The sequence below is a fragment of the Colias eurytheme genome, chromosome 7 (genome assembly GCF_061535395.1).
Source record: "Colias eurytheme isolate Ceu_HAF_F1 chromosome 7, ilColEury1 Martin Lab GWU primary, whole genome shotgun sequence".
Lineage (NCBI taxonomy): Eukaryota > Metazoa > Arthropoda > Insecta > Lepidoptera > Pieridae > Colias > Colias eurytheme.
In genome coordinates this window covers 8,677,663-8,698,143 of record NC_142986.1, presented here as the reverse complement: position 1 = coordinate 8,698,143, position 20,481 = coordinate 8,677,663, and the positions used below count along the sequence as shown (strand labels likewise).

The 20,481-nt window shown below is 32.2% G+C and overlaps 2 protein-coding genes across 2 annotated transcripts; one reads left to right on the top strand and one right to left on the bottom strand.

Annotated features, from left to right (window-relative positions):
* Positions 1–1,234: 1,234 nt before the first annotated feature.
* LOC149907213 (xanthine dehydrogenase-like) lies at positions 1,235–11,861 on the bottom strand. The gene is made up of 16 exons (XM_090103759.1): positions 11,798–11,861; positions 10,853–11,019; positions 10,274–10,434; positions 9,573–9,946; positions 8,818–9,041; positions 8,148–8,250; positions 7,777–7,904; positions 6,861–7,151; positions 5,975–6,262; positions 5,263–5,762; positions 4,809–4,992; positions 4,251–4,446; positions 3,232–3,998; positions 2,926–3,118; positions 1,661–1,771; positions 1,235–1,305 (listed from the first exon to the last, which is right to left on the bottom strand). The coding sequence occupies exons 1-16, from the start codon at positions 11,859–11,861 to the stop codon at positions 1,235–1,237; spliced, it is 3,822 nt and encodes a 1,273-aa protein (XP_089959885.1).
* Positions 11,862–16,879: 5,018 nt separating this feature from the next.
* LOC149907212 (pancreatic lipase-related protein 3-like) lies at positions 16,880–20,481 on the top strand. The gene is made up of 5 exons (XM_090103698.1): positions 16,880–17,015; positions 17,748–18,113; positions 19,203–19,445; positions 19,857–19,979; positions 20,321–20,481. Exons 1-5 carry the CDS (start codon positions 16,958–16,960, stop codon positions 20,479–20,481), a joined length of 951 nt encoding a protein of 316 aa, XP_089959824.1. The 5' UTR covers positions 16,880–16,957.

Genomic DNA, 20,481 nt, shown 5'->3' with positions numbered 1-20,481 from the left:
CCCCGGGGGCCGTGGGTATCTTTGGAAGATTTCCCCACTATAAAAAAAAAAAAAAAAAACCTACCTCTGAAGTATGTATATCTCATATTTTCTTAATTACCCAGCTATATAATTGAAGATAATTGTTTGGATTTATGTAGGTATATTAAAATACTAGCGGTCCGCCCCGGCTTCGCCCGTAGTACCTACATGTTTAAACTATCCTATCTCTCAAGTTGGATCCAACTGCACATGGTGTGTGAATTTCATTATAATCGTTTAAGTGGTTTATTAGTCCATTGAGGACAAACATTGTGACACGAGATTTATATATATTAAGATATGTCAGCATCAAAGTGAAGGCAGTAGAAGATAATAAGGAAAATGCGTTCAAAAATAGCCCCTAAATATGTAAATTGACATAGCGATACTGTAAAATACGTTCATTTCTCGTTAATTAAAAATAAATTAAATGTACATTGAAGTTAGGTTTATGAACTTGTGCTAAAATAGATTTTCAAAACCATGTTTGAATTCGTATGTTTGCATAATAATATTATGTACATATTAAACTGTAATTTAATTAAAAGTGAAATGTTGATTTCCATTTTTCATGTAGAAAATGTTTTTATAAAGTTAATAAAGTTACTTTTGCATCATTTGTAAGAATTTATAGATATTTGTACCTCTACTCTTTAATACAAAATAGCTCATCGAATCTGCATGAAATTTGGTACAGAGTAAGATAGTACAAACAAACAAACAAAAATACTTTATTGTGCATCCGGAAATAAAAATTACTAAAGTAAATATAATATATAGGTAGTAGTCTGGATAAACACACTACTTTTTGTTTAGATAACATGCGAATAAAGCCACGGTATCCAGATAGTAGTTTTCATAAATTTATAACGTAAAATAAAATATAAAATATATAGTAATTAATAGTTTAATCTATACTTAATATAATAAAGCTGAAGAGTTTGTTTGTTTCAACGCGCTAATCTCAGGAAATACTTGTCCGATTTGAAAAATTCTTTCGGTGCTAGATAGCCCATTTTTTGATGAAGGCTATATTATCATGCTATGACCAACAGGAGCGGAGCCACGTGGGTGAAACCGCGCGGCATAACTAGTATATACATTAAACTGAATAGTTAAATTTACATTTCCAATAAGTCGTAGCTAAATAAACATCACACAAGAAAATGTAACAATAGTAATTAGACAATTAGTAAATCTAGAATTATTATTTTTATATTAATTTGAAATGTTCAATCTTATGTCCCACAGCCATAAATATATTTTCCACTGTACAAGGGTTTTCTGAAACAAAAAAATACTAGCTTTTATTGTTATTTTCGTTTCACTATAAAAATACTAATTACTTATTAAGAAATAATTAATTTCTACATCTGTGTAGAAATCTTTTGAATTTATGTTCAAATGTTTTGCCGTTTGACATGGTATATTTCTTATAACACTATTTCTTTATACGAAGGACGCAGTTTTGGATGCCTTTTCAAGCGACTTTTTTCTATTCTTAAAAAATCGAATATTAAAATTGATAATTTCACAATTGCAAAATAAAATAAAATCTCTACATTAATTAATACACAAAATATCTCTACCTTAAAATTTAGTACGTAAATTATTCCATAATTCATAACTAAATGCATACCAATTCGTAACCATTCGTCTGGAAGGCCGGCGTCCAAGCGCGCTAGGCGCACTGCTTCTCGGACCGCGTGGATGATCACTGTAGCCAGGCATAGTGCTGGTTCCCCGGTACCTGAAATAGACTTGTTTATTATTTAGTTTTACGGCATTATATAGACTCTGTAAAGAAGAAGAAAGAATAGAAAAAAGCTTAAGTAATTGACTAACGAAACCTAAAAATAACGCCCGGATTGATCTAAGATTGATAGTTCAAATGGTCACTTCGCTAATTTTTTTCTGATGGAGTTTTTGTTTTAAAAACTGTCTTGGCCGATGATTTTTAAATTAAATAAGTTAATTTGTTTGCTGTGGTTTCACGTTATGTTAATGCATTATAAATAAATAAATAAATTATTAATCACTTATTTACATCCCATTTAATGAAGGTGAATCACAGTTTCTTGTCTTAAATTTTTACTCAAAAATATAAAAATAGATTTTACACAAATGAAAAATAATGAACATAAAGACAGGGGAGTAATAAAACAAGCAAAAGAAATAAGCAAATCGATATAAATAAAGATACACATGATAATAAAAGTCAGCAAATTTCTTACTCTAAGGGCAGACGAAAGCCCTTCCTATTATGTAATCAGAGACCTTGATATTTGGTTATATGATATAATATTTAAAGTGTTTCATCGTATTTCTAACTGGGAAAGAAATTGGAAACCATTCCTTCCTATCCTGTCATTATAGCAGGACCTTGATTTTGCTTTGAGAGTACGTCATTTGAAAGTATGTTCTTCTTTTTCAAAATGATTTCCATGAAAATTTCAAGGGATATTCCATAATTATATTGAAGTTACTTAGCATATATGTATTATTGTGAGCCAAGTTTTGTCTGTTTCTTGTTTGTTAATCAAAAGTAGCTGAATATCGAACAATCGACACTTGATATTATGAATTAAGGGATATACGAGTAGCCTACATTAGTTTGTTGAAGTCTAGTTAAACGTAGTATTGGCTAACCTTAGATTGGATAGACTGTGTAATTCGAGCATATTATCTTACTATGTATGTAGAAACACCGTACATGTTTCCTTGACTCGCTCTACAGCGTCAATGGTTTGAAGGATCGTAATTCGTACCGTAAAGGGCGTTGTAATCTTTACGTAAGAATGGGTTCATCAAAATTATTAAAGATGGTATCTATATATAGTGCAATATTATTTTTAAGTTTTCATGCAGTCGGATGTTATGATAAAAAAATATGTTGAATTTTACCTTTCGATTGCAGCACACCGAACTCGTTTTTAGAGTTTTTGCAGAAGTAAATTCTCATATCTGCTGGTATATCTTTAATACCTGGAGGCTTGTAGGACCACGTGCGATCGGTTAATAATCTCCCTGATAAGGAATCGTATATCAGATTTTCTTGCGTCCAATATCCAAGGCCCATAACGAAGGCACCTTCTATCTGCAATTTTATAAAATTATTATACCTTTTTTCACTTTTCAATAATTTTTAGTCAATTTGTGTATATGTTTGTTTTTGGTTATTTTGAATGATTAAATGTTAAATAGGATTACCTGTGTGACATCTATCATAGGACTAAGGCTCCTACCAACATCTTCAAGAAGATCCAACCGTCTCACATCATGATTTCCAGTTAAAATGTCAATTTCCACCTCTAAAACACATACTGCATTTACAGCATAAGGTTTCACATCATCTTTCATAGCAGAATACATGTAAGACGCTTGCAAATCAATTTCTTCTTTAAATGCTTCAACAATTAGCTCTTCCCAAGTAAAACTTCCTTTTGCTTTGATAGGAGCCAATCTATCTAATAAAATTTCACATGCTTTTTTAGTGGCGTATGAAACACATTCGCTTCCAATGCTAGCGCCTGTAGTCATAGTATTAGGGGAAGTAAAACTTGTAGATGGTTGCACACTAACTTTTTCTATCAGTATACCAAGTGTATAGGCGCATACTTGAGCAACTTTAGTATTAAGACCTTGCCCCATTTCAATACCACCATGTATAATAACGACGCTTCCATCACCGTGATATATTGAAACTATGGAGTTATAATTACCAAAGTATCCTACATCATACTTCATCGGCATCATTTTCATTGCTCTCTTGCGCCACCGGTTATTTTTATTAAACTCTTCGATTTCTGTTTTTCTAGTATCATAATCAGAATCTCTTTTTAATTGATCAATCATATCTATAAGAGGATTGTTTTCACGGATCATGTTTGCGATTCGAACTTGCATAGGATCTTGGCCTATTTCATATGCAATTTTTTCCATAATGTACTCTATCATTGCTACACCTTCTGTAGAACCTAAAAAAATACGGCTACCATTAATTATTGATCAAAAAAGTTTCTTGTCTAGTTTATTCCCGAAATTAATTTTAAATTGTAGAAAAACTTTTTCCTTACAATTCATGAAACGATTGTACATCCTAGATAGATAGCTAGCTATTCTTGCAATGCGTCAAAATTTCAGAAATTGAAAAATAAAGTTTTTTTTATATTATTTAAAACAAATATCATAACTATGCATTTATAAATAAAATAAGGATATAATTTTACCTGGAGCACGACACCAAGTGTTCGAAGGTTTATCAGTCAAAACAGTATTAGCTTCTATTTCCCACCTCTGAGTGTCGTAGCAATTAAAGAAATGATTAACAGTTAGAGGGACGATCACTTCATTAATTGAATGACCATTATCTTGATAGAAAGTGTTCTTTAGATACTGGATGACACCTTTTTCATCTACACCCGCCTGTGTACAAATATAATTTGGATAAAATATTGACCTTGGTTTATATATTTAGCGTTTTGTTTCAAAAGGTACAGTAGTTCAAACCGTAACGCTAAGAATTAACACAAAAGTCACGTGTCTTGTTTCAATGCTATTGGATTTGCAACATATTTAACAAATAACTCGTAAAATATTCTGGCTCGTGCCCCTGTTATCTATTAATTATATGGCTTATGGCAAAAATAAATTCTAAGTCATTTAGTCACTTACTTTTGATTGCATATTAAAAAAATTATAGTTCAAGCATTTTTTTATGAAAACTATCAGTGCTAAACAAGTTAATACTGTGATTATAATAACTCGTAGCATAATAATAATTATACCTCAAAATTACTAAGAGTCGGTAATCTCTTCCCAATCGACCGCATATTAGTTTCAAGAGACAGAACCAATCTACACGTTTTTTTCTGTAGATGTGCCACTAGACCAGCTGCGCATGCGACTTGAGCTGATCTAGTTATTTTACCTCCATAGGAACCACCCACTTTACGAACGATTACATTTATACTGCAATCAATTAAAAATTAATAAGTGACTTTATTATCACAAATATGTAAAGTTTAGTTAATTTTATCACACTTTTTTGCCACAATATACATTTGGCGAGGAAGAGTAGCCGTTACTATAGTGGGTTGCCAAGTTTGATCTTATAATGACTGGATTTATGACTTATATAATTAGTGAAAAGCGTGACGAAAATGATACAGACCTCTGGCTACTCATTTAGATTTAAAGTTTAACAAAGACATCAAGTCTTTTATTACCTAAATAGCTTACCTATTTACTGGAACATTTAGACATTGAGCAACAGCAACATTAGCTAAATCGAGCCACTGTGTAGCTGAATGTATTTCCAATCCATCTTCAATAGGTTTAGCAACACACGTTTGAGGTTCAATGTAATAATGATATTGATCTGCTGTTTTAAATTCACCTTTGATTACATGTTTCACATCATTACCTACATTACTGGGTTTTATGGAATCATTATTTATTACTCTCGATTTATTATCAGGAGATTTTAAAACGTCATCGATAGTAAGTAATGGTTTGTTTTTGTTAATCACAGAATAAATGATTTTCACTAGTTTAGCAGCTTTGTTGGCGGTAAATTCTCTATTTGCAACTATAATAGCAGCGGGTTGGCCATGAAATAATACTTTTCCAGAACATAGGATCTCTTCATCAGCTGCCATGAGAGGCACATTACTTGGTGTAAAGGTATTTTTTCCAGGTATATCTTTTGCCGTGTAAAATGCAACGACGCCTTCAAGTTTCTGACAAATAAATAACAATTATTAATACCATTGATTCAAAGCGTCTATACAAGTTTAGTTTGAATGAATAAGTCTTTGAGGTTGAATGTTTTTAAATATTACAAAGATGCGGATGCGATTATTTTATCAATTCCAATATAAAATATAAGAATAAATATTTGGAGATCTAATGTAATTAGAAGTGTAATGTTTGTAGTATCATGGCAACTTACAAAAGCTTCAGAGGTATCAAAATCACTAATAATACTTCCCGGAGTTGCATCAGCTAGAACAAATGCAGCAAACACCTCATTTGTTAACTTCGGTAAAGCATTAGCGTATACCGCTTCACCACTACATTGTATTAATGCTTCTAACTTCGGTATCGGTTTATTTAGCGGCCAAATAGTTGGATCTGTATCGTAATACTGATTTCCTTTGGAAACTTCTCTTTTAATTATATCACCACCAGAAAGATATATGGGATTTATTTTATCATCAGGTGATAAGCTTAGAATCGCCTGTGAAATATAGTGAGCATTATTTATAAACAAAAATAGAATAAATCATAGTGAATCTACAATATATACATCGGGGTAGACGGAGTTGAAAAATACGTGTGGAAAGTGTATGTGGAAAGGCTGTGTGTGCGTGCGTGCATACGTGTAAGTGCAAGGTGCTAAGGATTCAGCTTAACCACCAATAATATGCGTGGCGAGGAATGTGTTTAAAGTATCGCTTTAAACTTCATTATATTATGAACATTAACATTAATATTATCTTTAATATATATAAATCTCGTGTCACAATGTTTGTCCTCAATGGACTCCTAAACCAATTAACCGATTATAATAAAATTCGCACACCATGTACAGTTCGATCCAACTTGAGAGACAGGATAGTGTAAACATGTAGGTACCACGGGCGAAGCCGGGGCGGACCGCTAGTGTTTATATATAATTTCCTTTTATAAAATGAGTTATAAGAAGAAGAGAAAAACAAATTATAACGTGTCACATTATAATTTCTACAAATCCGCGAAAAATAAACAACAACATGAGACGTTATTATCTAACAGACGTTTCCAGAAACGGCGGATATTCTCGTAATATTTATTACCTTATAGAAAAGACTCAGAGCTAACATTTTCCGATAATCTACAGATGGCTCAGTTTCCATAACTTCAGGATTTATTTCCTCCGACAAACTTCTTAGAGCTATGTTCAATGTCTCATTTGTGAAGGGATCTTTACCAATCAATGCCATCTCAGATTTAGCAGCATGTACGAAACTTGGTGATATACCACCATACACGATTGTCATTTTGTCTAAAATTTGGGAGCTGTGGTGAAATTTGAATAGGAATGCCGCGTTTACTATCGCACGAGAATTTTGGGAGCAGGGCATTATCTGAAAATGAAAATTTCACTGTGAATGCTCAACAAGTTAAGAACTCTTGTTAAGAACTACTATCTATCTCTCTAATGCTGTTTGTCTATGTTCTTTGCTGATTTAGTTATCTATTTATGTAAATTTATATTCCTCTCTTCTAATATTTGTATTCCTATACTGCTCATTTCTCATTTGTTTTTGTATAATATTATTTGATTCTTAAGTATATGTAATCTATGTATAATTAGTTTCTTGTATAATGTACGTATTTATGCACTATCTACCTTTTTACTGATTTATTTTTCCTATACCCCAAGGTTGCCTGGAAGAAATCGCTTTTAAGCGATAAGGCCGCCAAATTGTACATTAATTTTAAGTTAAATATCGTTTTTTGTAAATTTTGTTTTTGTGTGCATTGTACAATAAAGTGTTTTCTATTCTATTCTATTCAAGTATTTTAATTGATTTGAATTGTGTGTCCATAAGCAGTGACATAAAGTTTTATCTGTGAGGTATTAAATTATAGCAATAAGTTATATTGATATGTAACATTTTAGTGCGTAGCGATTTAAAATATTAGGCTCATATAGCGCTCATAAAATGTTAATAATAAAAAAAAAAAGTACTGTAAACATTTCCTTACCTTGTAAGTTTTTAAAATGCAGTCTTTAGATAACGGTGGTAATAAAACATTAATTAAAACCTTATTATTCATATCAACCTTAAGAAAGTCCAGTAGAGACATGATTTTATATTTCCCCACGCCTTCAGCTAGGAATAATTAAAAAATAACTTTACACAGTGAGATTTTTATCGAACATAAATTAGAACTGTTAAAACATGTATATGAAAATTCTAAAGAATAGAAAAAAGTCGATCGTTATATGTGATTCGAACCTGCGCCTTTCGCTTTAGATGAGTTGACATGAGTAGCAATTGCGCGTGGAAATTATGTCTATGACCACAAAAACTTTAACTTTAACACTAAGTAATTAATTGATATATTTTTCTTACCAATAGTAATCATGCCACCAACTGCTTCAAGAAGTACAAAGAGATCAGATTGAAATTCTTTGTTTGTATGTTTTAACATTAAATTACCGCCAATCGTGCCAACCTTAGACCAACATTATTAAAAATTATTAAATGCATCTAAAAATTTATTAGAATATTACAATTATAAAAAAAAACTAAACCGCCTTCAAATTGTCAGAAGAAGATAAAACTTAAATAGGAATTCCAATCGAATTTGTAGGCTTTCAAATACAAAAAGAAATAAGTATCAAAATTGATTCACCCAGTCGAAATGTTTGATGAAGCAAACAACCATAAAAATACAATCGAATTGAGAACTTCTTTTCTTTATTTAAATCGGTTGAAAAAAATAGCTTATATTATTAAAATCCTATTAACGAATGTTTCTCGTGTAAAATTTACATAACAATGTTTTATTAATACTCATTTTTAATTGAAAAATACGTGAACAGCTCCAGCTAGTCATAACATACTTGTTTATATTTTTTCCTTCTTAAGTGGGATTTGGCAAAATTCCTAACATTCCCTTTCGTTTTAAATTTTGAAGGAATAATTGTAAATTTAAAATCTTTTCTGTACCTATTGAATTTTAATAAAATAAAAAATTTACTATTAGTAAATTACCTAAAACTAGGAAAAAAGGACTTACATTTCTAACAGGTATATGAGCAACCAAATCCATATGATCCCATAACTCTTTCAGATAAGAAAAGTCCTCATTTTCTTTGGACAACTTCAGAATTGTTTCCATCATTTCGGTTAATGAAAGAGCAGCTTTTAAGATTAGGTTAACGTCAATATCAAAACCCTTTAATTCCGTTACATTTGATATGTCTATTACGTTTTTCGGATAATCCTTGATGCGGTAAACACCTGTTCAAATATTCTTTTACGATAACTATAATCCATACTAATATTATAAATGCGAAAGTAACTCTGTCTGTCTGTCTGTTACTCAATCACGCCTAAACTACTGAACCAATTTGCATGAAATTTGGTATGGAGATATTTTGATACCCGAGAAAGGACATAGGCTACCTTTTATTGCGAAATATGTACCACGGGCGAAGCCGGGGCGCACCACTAGTATCATATATACAATCTAGACCATTTAATTTGATTACATAATACAATATGTTCAACTATAACTTAGAATTAATATAATTATGTAAATAATAAAATAGATCGCCTTCACAAAGTTTTTGGCTATCCATTACACGTATATTAACCAATATTTAATCTAATAATTACTTTTTACATATTATCCTATATTCACATTAATGAAGACAAAACAGATACCAGTCAAATAACACACCAAATAACACAATAATTCATTGTGTGTAAGCCTGTTTTACACTCAAAGTAAAAAGATTTGGATATTTAATTCATATAATAAATACATACCTTGTCCCGTATTTCCAGCTACTATTTTATATTCTCCGTTCCCCATAGCACTGAATACATCATTCAAATTTGTAGCTCTGTACCATTTAAAGCCATCTCCACTTATTTCAATTGCTACATTTTCATCTTTCTCAATAACACACCATGTACTTTCATTTTCGTCTTCTTTTGGACCTTCTTTACACTTTTTATCACATTTAATATTACCAAGATCTTCAAGGTCTATAAGATTTTGTTTTATTTCTTTATTTGCATCAATTGCGAAGGATTTGAAAGCCTCAGCTATTGATCTATAGCCAGTACATCTGCATATATTACTGGCGAATGAATTTTCTATTTCTGCTGCTGTTGGTTTTGGATTTGACTCCAATAGGCTAAAATGTTTTCATATGATTTTAATGAAAAATGTAATAGTTATTTTCTATTTCGATACAAGAATATATTATTATGTGTGGAGAATTGACGACTGAACAAGGACTGAACTATTTTAATGTCGCTTTCAATGGATGTTAGAGCAAATTTATTAGACTGTACAGTATACACGGGCGACATTTTATCTTATAGTTTTACAGACATCTGGTTTTCCACATTTTGTACGATATTATCTAATAATGTGAAACAACACAATTGGAAATCATTACATAACTACCACTTTATACCAACAAAAGTAAAAAATACGGAAATCTATACAAATAAATTACCTGTACATGCTCATAACCCAGCCTGGTGAACAGAATCCACATTGCGAGCCGTTCACAGCAGCTAATCTCTTCTGTATCTCATGATATCCAATAGTACTGTTGCCTATGCTTACTGTTGTTCGAATATCCCACCCATGGCAAGAAAATAGAGATACTAAACACTAGAAAGAAAAAGTTAAGGAAACTTTAATAATAATATATTTCATACTTGGTAAAATATTAATCTTTAGCGTATTCTTAAATGTAATCCTATGTAGAAGCAATTCTGAATTAGATTATTTTTAAAGCATCCATTATATGTACTGATTTTAATTTAGTATTCTGCTATGTTGAACGCGATAAAACCTATTTCTTAACTGATCTACTATTTAGGTAACACAGATATTTTTTGTGTACATAACAAATAATATATATAATATTAATAAATTTAGGTCAAATTAAAGTTACAAAATAATCAACCCATCGCGATCTTAATCATACAGAATCCTAAATTATCGATACACAGTTATATCAAACTTTTGGTATTAATATTATAATTATCGACATCTATTTCAATCGCGCCTAACCATACAAACTTACAGAATTCACGGCGAACGTTTTAATCTCTTGTGTGGGTGTAGAGGCCCTTACAGATACTATACAAGCCCCACAACCTCCCTCCCTGCACATGACTTTAGTGTCGCGAAGGTCCGCTACGGTTCTAATGTATTCGTTTAGAGTGAAATCTGGGCTGAATCTGCCGTCAGCTGAAAGTTTAAAAGAGATATATAATGTAGTTTTAATGTATTTGAAAATGGGTCGATGCTTCGGTTGGGTCTGGTTGAATGCTCCATAGAATAAGCCTATTTAAATAGAGTCTATACTCTATATAGAGTTTAAATAAATTAATCCTCATAGACTTTATTGTGTTTGTTGTTTCGATACAGTAAAATTTACCTGTATTGGAATAAGAATAATTAATTTAACTGCTTACGGGTTAGTGGTAATAAAATAATACCTGTTTATTTTATTATTATAAAAGTATAATGCGTTTTAAATTTGCCTTTTCATTAAAAATTGATAATTCTATGCTCATCTTTCTTTCGTTTTCAATTAACGAGAAAACATTATCATCTGATGTTGATAATTAAAACTACGGGTTACCCTACGGCTGAGGCCGCTCTTTTCCTGCGAGCGGTGCGTGCCAACATTAAGGGTTAGTTCTATCAAGAACTAACTTCGGTGCGAATTCACGGTTTTCACTCGCGAGCGTTAATCGGTTTTAAAATCAGTCGCGGGTGAAAATTACGACGCCCGCGCCGTTTGAACGAGGTTGCTTCATTCACAAATCACGAGGGTAAAAAACCGCGGCGGTTCAGCCCTAGTGCGGCCTTGGCCTTATACGAAATGGTTCACTAAACTTTAACAAATTTTCCATACATTGAAACAACTTTGAAAAGACTAATATGAAATGTTGGCTTTACGTCTGGGTCTGATATAGAAATCACCTCATATAAAATTCAAACTATTTCAATTAATATTTACCTTTATGCTCTATTCCATTCAATTTGAACACGATATGATCCATCTTTTCATTTATATTACACATTTATTTTCAAATATGTTAAAATATTTTGTTTTAGACGTAAATATAATATCTGATTTATTATGTCTTGTACGTTAGTAGCTAATGCTTATTAGAATATAAACTATAGCTTATATTAATTAAATTAAAAAATATTTATTAATAAGCTAATTAAATAAGTACGAAATATTGAAATAGCCTTAAGATATTAAATACATTCACATAACAAACATTTATTATTTTAAACAAAATCAAAATTTCCGTACTACTTTTAGATCACTGAAAACTGCGCTTGATTTGAAAACCACAAGCATTTAAATAATAAACTCAAAGCTGATAAACGCGAAAATTAGTAAGCCCATCAAATAGAAATGTAATTGGTAAATGATACTTTATTGTTAGGGTTCCCACGTAAAATACATTTTGTAACATGAATGTGAATTTCCTTAACATACACGCCTTAACAAAATGACCGGAGTAGCTCTTGTTTTAATATTAAAGAGTAGGTAAGTAAGTATGATTCGATGGTTAAAAACTACAGCTATTTTATAAGTAAATCTAGCAAAGCAAAATAAATATTATGATCAATTTTATTTAAAACCAATAATACTTAAGTTTCACGTTTAAACAGATCCGACTGAAGTTTTTCATAAAAAAAAAACAATTCTGCGGCATTCAAAGCTAAGACAAAAGTTTCAGCGTAAATTCATGGAATCTTCAAATAAGGAAAAAAGGGAAATTCGTTAAATTGGTAATCACTTTATTTATTGGTCATAAGCTTTCAAAACAATGTCGTAAATGGTGACGATAAACCGGATTCTTTTATAATATAAAGAAAATTTACCTTTACGTTCTACTATCTATAAAATATCTATCTAGAAACGTTTGATGTGATTAGGTATCATCATAAGAATATTGCAAAATATTTTAAAGATATTTTAAACTAGCTGCGCCCCGCGGTTTTACCAGCGTGGCTCCGCTCCTGCTGCTCTTAGTATGATGTTAAGTATAGCCTTCCTCCATAAATGGGCTATCTAACACCGAAAAAATTTTTCTAATCGTACCAGTAGTTCCTGAGATTAACGCGTTCAAACAAACAAACAAACTCTTCAGCTTTATAATATCACAAGTACAGATGTGGTAAAAAACGGTACGGTTAAACGTAGTAAGGTTTTTAATTTTTTATTATAGCTTCAATTAATTATTGTAAGTTTAAAATGTTTTTTGTACTGTGTTATTTAAAAACTACTAAATCGGTTCTGAACATTCTGTTTCCAATAAATAGCTATATTGTTTCTGATAAAGATACCTTTGTGAGCAATTTGTATTTCTGTGAATCTTACCTTTGATTAAAACGACCGTACTTTTTCTTCAAGTCTTTCTTTCTTTTTTTTCTTTAAAAGAAGAATAACTTTCCACGTTTACAAATAATTTGATTTATTGCTTTTCTTCCCGCCATACGTCAATTAGTAGCATAACTTCGTAAAAATGTCTCCTTCAGTCATCATTATGAAAAATTTAGGGAGTAAAATTAATATTAAATTAAAATACTGCATACTATACTCATATAAAAATATACCTAAACATTTTGAACACACTAGTTTACTCAACACAATTTATATTACTACTAGCGGTCCGCCCCGGCTTCGCCCGTGGTACCTACATGTTTAAACTATCCTATCTCTCAAGTTGGATCGAACTGCACATGGTGTGCGAATTTTATTATAATCGGTTAAGTGGTTTAGGAGTCCATTGAGGACAAACATTGTGACACGAGATTTATATATATTATAAGATTGAAAGATTAAAGCTAAGAAAGTTTTAAATATGTGGGCTCTATCACTAAATTATACCTAGTATTGAATTTACAAAAAAAAAATCCACAATTTCAAAGGAATGAACACAATAATTGATGAAACCAATCAAAATGATAGATAGCTTCACTGCTATTACAATTATCGAATTAACAAATGCAATGACAATTGGGTAATGAAAATGGTCATCTAGAGTTTGATTGGTCGCGTGATAAGGGCTAATTTAATAACAAGTTTACTTTTTGAGGACAGCAACAAACCACTTCCCAGTGGAGTGGGTGCTTATGGCTGAATCGTGCGATGCGTCTGCGTTTGCTATTTCGTTGCTTTATAAAAAGAGTGATCTCTTTTTATAAAGCAACGAAATAGACATTATTTGATAGTGTTATCTTATATATATAATTCTCGTGTCACAATGTTAGTCTGCATACTCCTCCGAAACGGGTGGACCGATTCTCATGAAATTTTCTGTGCATATCGGGTAAGTCTGAGAATCGGCCAACATCTATTTTTCATATGTACCACGGGCGAAGCCGGGGCGGACCGCTAGTCTTATATATAAAATTCTCGTGTCACAATGTTAGTCTGCATACTCCTCCGAAACGGGTGGACCGATTCTCATGAAATTTTCTGTGCATATCGGGTAAGTCTGAGAATCGGCCAACATCTATTTTTCATATGTACCACGGGCGAAGCCGGGGCGGACCGCTAGTAGTATATAATTTTCCAGAAGCAACGGAGCGGTAAGGGTCACGCCTAGAACAACAACAATAAGTTTATTAAATAACATTCAAAATAAAGTTTTCAAACCATTCTTTACTTTAACAAGAATATTATTTGTAACTTTTTAATTCATTGCACTCGAAAAGAGTTCACAAAAAGTGTGCTATGTTCAAATGTAACAAACATTCGTAACATGAAAATTGCACCCGATTAAAATTGGATTCCTAAATACTATAATAACTTGTCATAACGGAGTTTTACGAGATATCGTTCGTTCCAATGAATAAAATAAATAAATCCTCAAATAGACATACAATTTGTATTGTACACGATATTGTAACATGATTGCGCAGGCCACAACAATGTGATGCGGAACTAATAGCTGTGCGAGATACAAATCGCTTGTTGTTTGACGACGACTTCTGAAACTTTGAACTGTTAACAATTTTGAGACTAAATTTAGTGGAATTGAAAGTTTTAGTTGCCTTTATTTGACTGGCTGGCTTCAATACAAGTGAGTGTCTTTGAAGATAATTTTGATTGCCTTTATTTCACTGACTGGATATACTAGTTGAATGTTGACCCACCTAATTTTATTTAAGAGCAAAAGAATTTATCTTGTTTTTATAACAGTTTTCACTGATGTTACGGTTCTATTGGTCGTAGTATTATATGTAGCCTATGGCCTCCTTCAATTCATGACCTATCACTGGAAAAGCATTAATTCCAAATAGTCCTTGCTCAAGTTTTTCCCTGGAAAACTTTACAGCCGTTGTAATCAAAAGAAAAAGAAGTATGGAAAAAGAAACAGGTACCAAATAAAAATCTTGTCTAAAAGTGGTTTGGTAATCAATGTATTTTATAACTGATTACTTTACCAATGAATAAGTAATATATTGTATTAACAAATCCCATAGGCTAAACGGTGTCATGGTACCCTTGTTCTTAATTATATTATTTTGCAATAGTTCTGAAGGCCAGAGTTTATGTATGTATTTTTATTCGCATGGGCGTGAGTAAGCTAATAACAGAGGATCAGTGTGGCTCGGTTAAAAGTGTTTTGAAATGTCACGTAAGTTTATTTAAGTTATTTGTTTTAACGTTAATTTCCGTTGCAAATATCAGCGGTTATGGGTAGTGGAATTTGGACAGAAGACCATTGATACTGAAATTATTATTTCACATTATATAGTGTAGGTTGGCTTTGATTGAAAGGTCTTTTTTATTCTTAATTACTATCAAACCCACTACCCACACCACTAAACCGATAAGAATGAAATTTGGTACAGAGATAGCTGGAGAAATTACATAAGATAAGTCCTATCACGGAAATCCCACGGGAATGGGAACTATGCAAATCTTTATTTGACTACGAGGGCGAAGCCGCGGGCGGAAAGCTAGCATAGCATAATTTTAAACTTCCTGGAAGAGCAGAATATTTATAACTCAATATTTTCCAGTATTGTGGATGTAAAACCCACGTTAGAAACAGGTTAATCTAAGCAACTTGACAATTACGAATTTGTCCCAAAAACCGTGGGTTTGTATTGCCCATCGCGTTAAATATGATTGAATGATTTACTAACAAATTCTCTTAGCTCCTCCTACGCTTTGGTCAATTTAATACAAAGTGATTGTCATCAGATTTCAATAAATTCTTCAAATTAGATAAAATATTGTAAATATATTGAACTAAATAGCCTTAAGGTATCTTATCTATGAGTAGATTACATAGAGAGTATATTCCTTTGACACATCATTACTTAAAAACAATTGTACAGATGGCAGTCATATCGTTTTTAATATTTATAATCTGGTAAAGATTCACGGAATTAAAAATTAAGAACATTCTTATATATAAAAATGAATCGCAAAATGTGTTGGTAAGCGCATAACTCGAGAACGGCTGAACCGATTTCGATAATTCTTTTTTTATTATATTCCTTGAAGTACGAGGATGGTTTTTATGTAGAGAAAACGTAAATATGTACCACGGGCGAAGCCGGGGCGGACCGCTAGTTTCTCATAAAATTGGATAATTAAGATAACTTTTATAGACTTTGGGAAAACTTTTTCATACAACTTCTGGAACGCCAGAATTAAGGTGTAACGAAAATCCAGCTTCACTGCTAATTTGACTGGACTATTTGGTAATAAGATAAAATTAAAACTTACAGTCAAAAATTTATTTATTCAACTAGATCTTTTTTAGAAACACCTTTGAATCGTCGTAGGATATGTAGTTTTTAATATATTTACTAGCTGACCAGGAAAACGTTGTACTGCCAATTACTTATCTCATTAGAGCATAAGAAAATATTTTACAGCCTCATCATTCTGAATTTACCTACATATAAAATATGTACCATAAAAATCATTCAAGCCGTTTCAGAATAATAATATGACAACTAAGACTATACTACATTTGATATTTAAGAGGAGATACGAGCATACACAGAAATGATTTTCATTGTAATTTTTATTTCAGTAAATTTCAAAATTCTACAAATATACAAGTTCCTGATAGTCGGCGTACACGCAGTCCACGTCAATCAAGCTCCCGCCAAATTTAGCTTTAGTTCTATGCTAGAAGCCGCCAAACCAGCGATACAACCTATTTTTTCAGCTGGTTCTGATAAATGTAAGTTTTTGTTAAGATTCTGCACACAACAACTTATAAAATATTTATTTATGAGAGCTTCGGATCACAGGGCTAGTAAAAATGTATCGAAAATAATTGTATTTTAAATCGGAATATCTCTACAATCAAAAAATGCTTCAAATTTTATAATGTCGGTCAATAAACCAGTGGAAATGCCAAGTACTTCTTATTAAATTGATCCACCAGTTGAATAAATCAAAATTCCAAATGCAATCCTTGATATTATAACATCTTGAAGCGAAACCATAAAATACTCTATGGGGACACCATATTTATGGCTATCTGGAAGAAATGAACAGCAAATATCAAATATCTTTCGTACGGTACATGAATTTTGACGAGAATCAGACGTGCCTTATTTTTACATAAATATACGTTTGGGTTCCAACTTCGAAGAATACATTATTCAATCGGAAATCTACTTTGTGCTCCCGGCATTAATCCTAGATTTAAAGCTTACAAAAATGATTTTCCATCTTCGTGTGTGAAAATCGTGTAATGTGACTTATTTTATTAGAGTTCAAAATAAGGTTTCTGTGTTGTTGCTTTTTTATCCCATATTAACATCTGATACATTATAAATGAAAAAAGAGAAGAAAACCTATAATCGTACTATGAACAAAATACTTTTGTGAAACTAAAGAACTTATTTACGTTATTAACTTATTAACGTTCATAAAATCCAACTGAATCCTAATCTTAACGTTTCAGGCGAAGTGCTAAAAAGTTATTTCGGCCTAACATACGAGCAAATGCAAGGATCCAACCTGACCATATTTAGTGAGAAACTGAACATAGACAGAATCACCAAGAATGGTAATACTAAATACAATTTCACGAATCGATTAAAACGTATGATGACGACAGATTCTATTGCTATCATAATTCATGGATATTTAGAGAATTCAGAAGGTGTGATGGTACAAGCTATAGCCCCAGAATTGTTAAAAGGGACGAATTTAAAAGTATTTGCGTTAGATGGAAGGAATGTTATAGGCCTGGAGTATATAACATCGTCTACGTATGTGCGTTTTATGGGAGAGCGGCTGGGAAGCTTATTGAGTGATGTCATAAGACGTGAGTATTTGATTTCTTGGACGAATAAGAATATTTGGAGGTTAGTGACCCTTGGTTAATATAGGCGGCACAATAATATTAGCATTGCTATAAAAGTTAATAAAAGAACTACACTGAATATAACTTTTTAAATAATGATAGTACGCAAGAATACAAAATTGCAAACCATGTTTACCAAATAAATTAGGTATACTTTCAAGTTGCTAAAGAATATGTACCTAGATTACCTAAAATAAAAGAAGTTATATTTTTAATTGGTATCTAGTAATTAGCTTTTCTAAATTACTCTTAAAATACTCGGCGTTGCTGTTATCCCCGTAGTATAGGAGTACTCGACGAACAACATCAAAGGCATAAGTTAAACTAGGAAAGTAGATGTATTTCTGGAATTCCCACAGGAACAGTGAAAACTGGTAGCCCAGAGTACGAAAGTTTAAACTTCCTAACTATTTACGACGCTAAAATTTAGTTTAGTTATCATTACCTACCGTTATATTCTGAATGACATTAACGAACTAGGTTTAATAACGTTCGTATTTTCTATTTCAAATTATCAACTTCAAACGAGACAAGCAAGGCATATTTAAGAATGCATGTATAGGTATTATCTGTTAATTTTATAAAGATAAAAAAAAATATTAAATTCTTTGTTTACGTGATTTTTACGAAGATACGGGTCAAGCTATATTAATGCTGTGATTGTGCAACAAATTTCATAAAAAATGTAGCTTTACACCGATTTTGACAACAGTTATAATATGAAGTTCTTTTCCATATCTATCCATTTATTAGGAAACTATCGAAGTATGTTATAGGACCTACTAAAGTACCTAGAGCGCCTCCTTGGTACAGTGGTTGACGCGTGAGCGTAGAACCGAGGGGTCCTGGGTTCGATTCTCGATGGAGACGAAGAAAAAAAATGTCTCGGTCTGGCAGGACACAGAAGGCTGATCACCTACTTGTCCCTAAAGAAAATCGATCAGTGAAACAGATGTATGAATAATGCATCTGCTCCTTACCCCACAGGTGGGACACGGGACTTCACTTACTTAAAGTACCTAACGGAATATAATCATTTCATTATTCCAGGTGGTCAGAACCCGTCAAAAATACTTCTAATCGGTCATTCCCTTGGTGCCCATATTGCTGGAGCAGCTGGTCAAAAGGTCCAACAAGACACTGGTCAGCGCATTGGCAGGATATCTGGCCTGGACCCAGCAGGACCCTGCTTTAGTAACGTCAGTCTGGATGATAGATTGGATCCGTCTGATGCTGATTATGTTGATGTTATACATACAAATGCTGGCATGCTCGGAATTAGAGAAGCTGTTGGTAAATTTGGTTTTATAGTCATCAAAAGTATTTTTGTATTGAATCCAATAAATGTATAATGTTGTAGGAAGTTAATATTGAAATCAAAGTTTTTTACGACGCGACAACGAAACTTTATATGAATAATGTTTAAAATTACAATATTATCTATTACTAGCTGTGCCCTGCGCATTGCTCCGCTCCTGTTTGTCTTAACGTTATGATATATAGCCTATACCTACTTTATAGCCTTCCTCGACAAATGGGCTATCTAATATCGAAAGAATTTTTCAAATCGGACCAGAAGTTCCTGAGATTAGCGCGTTCGAACAAACAAACTTTCAGCTTTATAATGGTAGTATAGATTTGCATTACTGCATACTTCAAAAATTATCTACTCTGGTAAAATAGAAGCTCTTATTATTATTACAGGTCACAAAGACTTCTTTCCTAACAGTGGAGCTATGCAGCCGGGCTGCATTTTGCCAATTTGCGAGCACAGTCGGGCGTGGGAGTTGTATGTGGAGTCTATCAATTCTCCTGAACGCTTTCCAGGTAATGTTTGCACTTAATAGTTCGGAATATGATATTTTGACCTGCTTTTGAATTAACTCAGGGGTTTGATCTTAGTAATATGTTCTAATAGTGTATGTTATTAGTTTCTTCGAAGATTAATCAATACCTATTGATCAAAACACTAATATGAAACATTTACGTTATTAAGAAATTTATATTCAAGAAAAGAGCGTGATAATCTCATGACGCATAGTCCTTCATGCCTTAGGAATACAGATAATAAATTCTACCTGCAGGAGACTTATTCATTAATTTGAAACGAATGTAGGTGAAAGACTGAGTTATAAAGAAGAATTTAATGAAGGTATTAATATTTACAGCAAGAAAATGTGAAAACTGGACGACATTTCAAAGCGGTCGGTGCATGAAAAACGAAGTCGCGTATATGGGATATAACTCCGAAAGTGGCAGCCCTGGCGTATACTATCTAACTACAGGGTCATCTTCGCCGTTTGGTTTAGGAGCAGCTGGTAGCGGTTGA

Excerpts from the sequence above, each read along its gene's own strand:
- LOC149907213 (XM_090103759.1), bottom strand. The coding sequence starts at position 11,861 with ATGTGTAATATAAATGAAAAGATGGATCATATCGTGTTCAAATTGAAT. Across the intron at positions 7,905-8,147 it reads TGGTGGCATGATTACTATTG|CTGAAGGCGTGGGGAAATAT; the intron begins GTAAGAAAAATA and ends AATTATTCCTAG. Across the intron at positions 4,993-5,262 it reads CTAAATGTTCCAGTAAATAG|TATAAATGTAATCGTTCGTA; the intron begins GTAAGCTATTTA and ends AATTGATTGCAG.
- LOC149907212 (XM_090103698.1), top strand. The coding sequence starts at position 16,958 with ATGCTAGAAGCCGCCAAACCAGCGATACAACCTATTTTTTCAGCTGGT. Across the intron at positions 17,016-17,747 it reads TTCAGCTGGTTCTGATAAAT|GCGAAGTGCTAAAAAGTTAT; the intron begins GTAAGTTTTTGT and ends TTAACGTTTCAG. Across the intron at positions 19,446-19,856 it reads CGGAATTAGAGAAGCTGTTG|GTCACAAAGACTTCTTTCCT; the intron begins GTAAATTTGGTT and ends TTATTATTACAG.